The 7,016-nt window shown below is 43.5% G+C and overlaps 1 protein-coding gene across 2 annotated transcripts in view; it reads left to right on the plus strand.

The window, feature by feature from the left end:
- PLAC1 (placenta enriched 1) overlaps positions 1 to 1,150 on the plus strand; it is a 47,814-nt gene extending 46,664 nt beyond the window's left edge. For both annotated transcript variants that reach the window (XM_045288376.1, XM_004715386.2), the window contains one exon: positions 276 to 1,150. In XM_045288376.1, coding sequence (XP_045144311.1) covers positions 328 to 963 — 636 coding nt within the window. In that variant the 5' untranslated portion in view covers positions 276 to 327 and the 3' untranslated portion in view covers positions 964 to 1,150. The remainder of the gene's footprint in view (positions 1 to 275) is intronic.
- The last annotated feature ends 5,866 nt before the right edge of the window (positions 1,151 to 7,016 follow it).

Genomic DNA, 7,016 nt, shown 5'->3' on the forward strand with positions numbered 1-7,016 from the left:
AGGGAGGGGAAAAATGAGCTGATACCAAGGGCTCAAGTAGAAAGCAAATGTTTTGAGAATGATGATGTACAAATATGCCTGACACGATGGATGGATGGTGATGAGATGTACGAGCCCCCAATAAAATGATTTTTTTTTAAAAGAGAATGCATGCCTCTTGTTAATACTTTAGAAACAACTCTTTGCACTAAGATAGATAGATAGATAAAAAGAACCTGTTTGACCTAAGGCTGGGAAATAAACTGCTTTGCCTCTTGTGTTTCTGTGTGCACTAGAAATCCTCACTGAACGGCTTCCTGTTTCCTGCGAGTCCTCACCTGCTGAGCCATGATGAAAGTCTTCGAGTCCGTTGGAAGGCTGGTCCTCCTCACCTCTGTGATCGCATCCTGCTATGGCCAAAACCCAGTGACTGTGCTGTGCTCCATAGAATGGTTCATGGTCACTGTACAGCCCTACATGCTAAATAGTGGCGTGTATGTGCACTTCAGCGAGTTATATCTGGGCCAGGGCTGTCCTGCCAGTCATGTTGAGCCACACCTCTACCAGTTCATCTACCGTGTAACTGAATGTGGCATCAGAGTCAAGGCTGTCTCTGGGGACATGATCATGTACAGCTCTGAGATGCATTATGCTTCAAAGGGCACATCTGCTAGGTATGTGGTCCCAGTGTCCTGTATGGCTCCCCAGAGTTCCCCATGGCTCACTAAGCCCTGCCATGTGAGTAGAGCCAGTGGGTATGGGACCCCGGCCAAGGATGATAAGACATCCTATAATGTGTTTGAACTGTCACCTTTTAATGAGAGACCCGCCTGTGACTGTCCACCTTGTGTCTGTGGTGAAGAGGAAGGGGCCCTGGCTGTCCACGCAGAGACTCCATCTGTTCCTGAGCAATCACCTTACTTTGTAACTGACCTTTCTGAAGCTTGGTCTCTTCATTCGGATGACCTGATTGGCTCCATGTAATGCCCAAGTGCAGGGTGGCCTGACGACATTGTTTCTAGAATTGATGTAGCATTTACTAATAGCAGATGCAATGTTTATATGGCCCTTTTACTCATACGGAAAGAGCTAATTCAGCAATGACTAAGCAAGCGAAGCTTCCTTTATATTTTTTATCTTTTCTAGTAAATAAAATGTCTCTGGCACAATACTATCATTTGGGCAGTATTATTTCAGAAGCACATCTATAACTTTTGCTCTAGGCCAGATCCTGTTCTCAGGGCTTTACCAACACAAAAGTTCTTTCCTCTCCTTTAAGGTTCTCCTTCTAGACCCCTATTCCACGTACACTCTGTGCCATTCAAGTGAGTCATGGGTTGACATGCTTTCTGGGTTTGATCTATGGCTGGTTGATCAGTGAAGGCACAAGTGGCACAAGGTTGATTGACATCTCATCAAAGGTTCTCAGAGTCACTCAGTCATACCCCATCAATGGGGTGGTAAGTTTCTTGAGACCAAGCACTTGAGTCTTATACCAGGGGGCACTCCCCCCAAAATGGATTTTTTGCACTGTGTGTTTAAAAAAATTTTTTTTTAACCAAACAACCTTATCACTTTCAAAGTATTCTCCACTACACTTAATATGCTTGTCAAATCTGCTATTCCATTCTTGGAAACATTTATCAAACTCACCTGTTTGGATGGCTGACAGCATTTCCCTCATTGTTTCCTTCACCTCTTCTATGTTCTCAAATCACTGTCCTTTCATGTCCCTCAGCATTTGCAGAAACAAAAAGAAGTCGCACAGAGTGAGTTGAGGTGAGGAAGGTGCATGAGGCAAGAGAGGTATTCTGTTTTTTTACCCAAAACTGGTGCACTGAGATGGCTGCGTGAGCAGGTGCATTGTCATGGTGGCAAAACCAGTCCCCCATTTGCCACAAATCAGGCCTTTTTTTGGTCGTACACTGTTATGCAATCTTTTAAGGGCCTCTAAATAGAAAGCTTGATTAACAGTCTGACCTGGTGGAACAAACTCCAAATAAGTCAATATTTTCATCCATTCAGGAAGTTGATGGAAGTCCAGAATGAGGTTTGTCATCAATCGACATTTCGCCCTTTTTGAAATGAAAAAAACACTTATACGCTTGAGTTTTTCCCATAGTGCTGTCCTTGTAAGCTGTGTTTAACATCACAACAGTTTCTGTGGAAAATTTCCTGAGCAGGAAACAAAATTTCACAGCTGCACTCTGTTCTCTTAAATCAGCTATCACACACACACACAAAAAAAAAACCCAAGGTTTGAGTGAAACTGCTTTTGAAAAAAAAAAAAATACACTATGACAGAGAGAGAACCTTCTCAGGTGTCGCCGCTGGGTGCACTAAGAGTGAGTTACTCGATGCTCACCTCAGACCCACAGGGGCAGTTCTACCCTGTCCTATAGGGTCTCTACAAGTGGGAATAAACTGAATGACAATGAGGTAAGAGTCCTACCATACGAGAGAAGTATTCTTCATATACCCATTTTCAAAAGAAGCAACCCATCACAAATTTGGATATATATCACACACCCCCCAGAGGACAAATAACAGAAAGGTGGGTGAAGGGAGACAATGGACAGTGTAAGACACGAAAGAACAATAATATATTCCATATATACTCAAGTATAAGCCAACCCGAATATCAGCCGAGCACTTAATTTTACCACAAAAACTGCATTGAAATTTTACTGAAAAACTCGGCTTATACATGAGTGTATATGGTAATTGATCAAGGATTCATGAGGGTGGGGGGTGGAGGGAAAAGAAGTGGAGCTGATACCAGGGCTCAAGTACAAAGAAAGTGTTTTATTAATATTGATGGCAACATAGGTACAAGTGTGCTTAATACCATTAAGTGGTGGATTGTTATGATTTGAAAGAGCCCCCAATAAAATGATTAAAAGGGGTCAAAAAGAAGCAACCTGAGGAACAGGGTGATTAAGCAACCTGCCATAGGCCACCGACCTATGAAGAGGCAGGTCATACAAACACATTTACACATGGCAGTGTAGGCAAAGTGCTTCCCTAGAGGATAACACTAGAAAGTTAGCCATGGTAGTTGGAGAAACATGGCAATTCATTTAAAATCTCCTGCCCCTTCTTGCAGAAAATCAGGCGATAATTCTTGAAAATGGTATTTCCATCCACAAAACATTTATTTGAACATGTCCTTTGCATCAGGCACTATGTTCAGTGTGGAGGACGCAATGGGGAACAAGACTAACATAGTCTCGTGGGAAGGGAAGACCAGTAAAGAAGTCCAGGAAGCTAGGGACTCTTTCAGCCCAGAGAACAGGCCTGGGTAAAGACAGAGACCTGGGCTGAGGCCACCAGGGAAACTGAGGTAGGGTAATCAGATACAATGGGTCGGGGCCAGGGGGAGGAGGGGGAGACCCCTAGTGACACAGTGGTGAAGAGCTCAAGCGCTCAACAAAATGTTGGTGGTTCCAAACCACCCACGGACTCCATGAGAGAAAACATGGTGGTTTGTGTGCTCTTGAGTTGATTGTGGTACAGAGAAGCTCCTATAGGACAGTGGAGAATTGGCCCATAAGGTTTCCCAGACAGTAATATGTAATGGAGCAGACCAGCAGGCCTTTCCTCCTACAGGAAGGCTGTTGAATATGAATCACTGACCTTTCGGTTACTGTTTTAAACATTGCACCACCAGAACTCTTGCCCATAAAGATTACAGCCAGGAAACCCCAGCTGTAGGCTAAGACAATTCTATTCTGGCACACAGGGTTGCTCTGAGACAAAGGCAACCCCATGGCACCTGACAATGACAACAAGGTGGTTAAATGTCAGAGCAAATACAATGGGTGTTTGTTTGTGTGTTTGTGGTGATTGATTGGTGCCTTTGAATTCTGAGTTTGTGAAGGATATTAAATTTACTGTGGACTTCCAGAAGAACACATAAAATTGTCTTGTAAAAAGTGCAGCCAGAATGCTCCTTAGACGTGAGAACAGAAAGACTTCATCTCCCAGACTTTGCACATGTTCTCAGAAAGGATCAGTCCCTGGAGAAGGCCATCATGCGTGGTAAAGCAGGGGGTCAACAGCAAAGAGGAAATCCCTGAAAAGAGAAAATGAGAGAGAGAAAGAGAGACTCTAAATGAGATGGATTAACCCAGTAGTTACAACAACGATTCCAAGTATAGCAACAAGGATGAGGATGGTATAGGACCAGGTAGTGCTTTGTGCTGTTGTCCTTGGGTCGCTATGAATTAGAACCAACTTGAAGGAACCTAACAGCAACAGGCTCTTGAGGAGCTGCCTGTCCAGATTGGAAGATCAAGAGGAGGATTTGGCCAATCCGAGAAAAGGAAGATGAGCATTTTCTGCGAGCATATGCACCGCACCGGAGCAGGGTAGAGACATGCATTGTGTTGAGGGCTAATGCTGAGAGGACTTGCTGTGACCTAGAGAAGATGAGAGATAGGAAGTAAACGGGGCCAAAATTTGAAGGACAAGAAAAGTTGAAAATGAGAACCACTGTAAACAAAGAACAATGGGACTTCATTTCACCCTACTGGAGCATAGGGGAAGGACTTCCCAGAGAACAAAAAGACTTGAGCTAAGCCCTGATCTGCCAGACTGAATAGATGTGCGAAAGAAGAGTTCAAATCAAAAGAAGCCACCTTTTAGAGCTCTAGAACAGCCGTTCTCAACCTGTGGGTCGTGACCCCTTTGGGGTCAAGCGACCCTTTCAGAAGGATTGCCTGATTCATAACAGCCACAAAATTACAGTTATGAAGTATCAATGAAAACAATTTTATGCTTGGAGGGGGCGGGCTCACCCCCACACACACACAAGGGGTCACGACCCACAGGTTGAGAATCTAAACCTTATTGTATTCTTGGTAAAGGAGGGGGCTGCCTGCTACTTATTTGTTTGCTTTGCTTTCTCTTCCAGAATCCTTGGTGATGGTATTCAGTAGGGGCTCAACTAGTTAACTGGTACCCAGAATGAGCTTGGAAGAAAAAAAAAGAAAAATAAATAAGGGAAGATTAAAACACCTTAGGGGGGAAAGGGAACTTCTGCATTTTGAATTCATGAAATATTTTTGCCTCTTGAGATGCCATGCCCAAAGGGTGTTTTCCTCCTTAATGATGGTCATGTTCATTTGATTTTTTAAGGCAGCAGGATATCTAAAAATCCTAATCGCAATGAAAATAAATGCTTAATTGCTGTCAAAAGAAACAAGCATTTTCACTTTTCTTTCAGTGTCAATGAAAGTCAAAAATGTTGGCAATCATTTGTTATGATAAATGTTTGACACATATCTTAAAATTCAAGCTAGAATGAGAGTTCTCACCTATAAAAGGAGACTCAAAGTAACATTTACGTTTTTCTTCTTCTGACCTGAAAATAGTAAATTTTATATATATTTGGTAAATGGTGTAGAGTATATGTAGATGGTAAAAAGCAGTCCTGAAAACTAAAAAATAAAAAGTCGAGTCCTTTGTCCTTTATTGTAGCTCCGAATTTATTTTGGAGATGCCAGTCAGTCGCCCCACTCCTCCATTCCATCCTCAAAGATGACAGCCTATCAGTGCAGCACTGTTCACAAAAGCAAGATGGAAAGAGTGCACATGCCCACCAGGAGAAGAATGGATAAAGAAACAGACACACACTGGAATTAGTAGGATCCCTAAAGGAAAGCCATGAAAACACGAACCCCCTTCATGACCTGGACCTGAAGAACATCATGCTGAGTGAAACGACTGGATCACAGAAGGACAAGTATGAAGAGATCCCTATTGTAAGTGAAAAATGCATGCAGAACCAAGGGAAAGACTCGTACATCTAAAGGAACAGACTTTGGATACTGCCCAGGGCGGGAGGGCAAGGGAGGGAAGAGAAAGTGGCAGACTACACAGAAGATGGGTGTTAAGTTTGGTATAATGGATGCTCACGACTCCCAAGGAGGAGAAGAGTAATAAAGGATTGGGTGAAGGGCAAACTCTTGGGAGGTGTTGATTCGTAACTGAAACTGAATATGAACCCCCCTTCCGAATCTACAATTAAAAAAAAATAACAATGTATAAATAAAAGTTTTACTCAAACAAACAAAACCTGAAAGCCTGGTCAAGGAGTCCCCTGAGCAGAGTGCTATTCCCACGTACACGTACACCGTGGTTACAAAAGATGCGTTATCAGGGAAGGCTAACTTGCACATAAACAACCTTTAGTTGTAATCAGTGTTACTCCCTATGATTGATCTCTACAGTTTCCTGTTTAAGTTGCAATTGCAGTCGTTTATTCCAAAAGAAAAGAAAATGAGAGAGGCTTTCTACAACTTTTTCAGAAGAAGACAAATGAGGGCAGATTCCAGCAAGTGCACTTCCATTGGTTATACATTACAAGACCTTCTGTCTTAGTTAATCTATTACTGCATAGCAGCTTCCCCCGCCAAACAAACATGCAGCATCTCGCAGCTTCTGTGGGTCAGGAATCTAGGCAAGGCTTCCTTCCTGGTGCCTCCAGCCCAGGGTCTGTCATGAGAGGCACTCAAGTGGGGCGGGAGCCTCCACTTCCAAAAGCACTTAAGTGACTATGGGGAGGAAGCCTTGATTTCTACTTTGTGGACCTGTGACCTGCAGGGTCCGCAGTTCAAAACCACCAGCTGCTCCTCATGAGAAAGACCGGGGTTTCTATTCCGGTCCAGAGTTACTGTCTTGGAAACACACAGGGGCAGTTCTAACCTGCCCTATGGGATCACCAGGAGTCAGAATCCACTCGATGGCAGGGAGTTTTCTGAGTCATAGATTGCTTACGTGTCTTGGTGAGGCACAAGGAAGGGAAGGAGAGTTAAAAAAAAGAGAGGAGAGGAACAAGGAAAAGAGATGACTGAGAGAGCCCAACTTGGAAACACCTTTGGTGTGAACTCCAATCTTGGAAGTGACATCTCACCGATTCTGCCATATTTAATTGCTTGGAATCAAGCCACTGGTCCTGGCCCATATACAAGGGAGAGGGGATTCCACAAGAGCACAAATACCAAGAGGTAGGATCCTTGGATACAGTGTAGAGG

Source organism: Echinops telfairi, unplaced genomic scaffold (genome assembly GCF_000313985.2).
Source record: "Echinops telfairi isolate 266 unplaced genomic scaffold, ASM31398v2 ScPeMD7_20;HRSCAF=75, whole genome shotgun sequence".
NCBI lineage: Eukaryota > Metazoa > Chordata > Mammalia > Afrosoricida > Tenrecidae > Echinops > Echinops telfairi.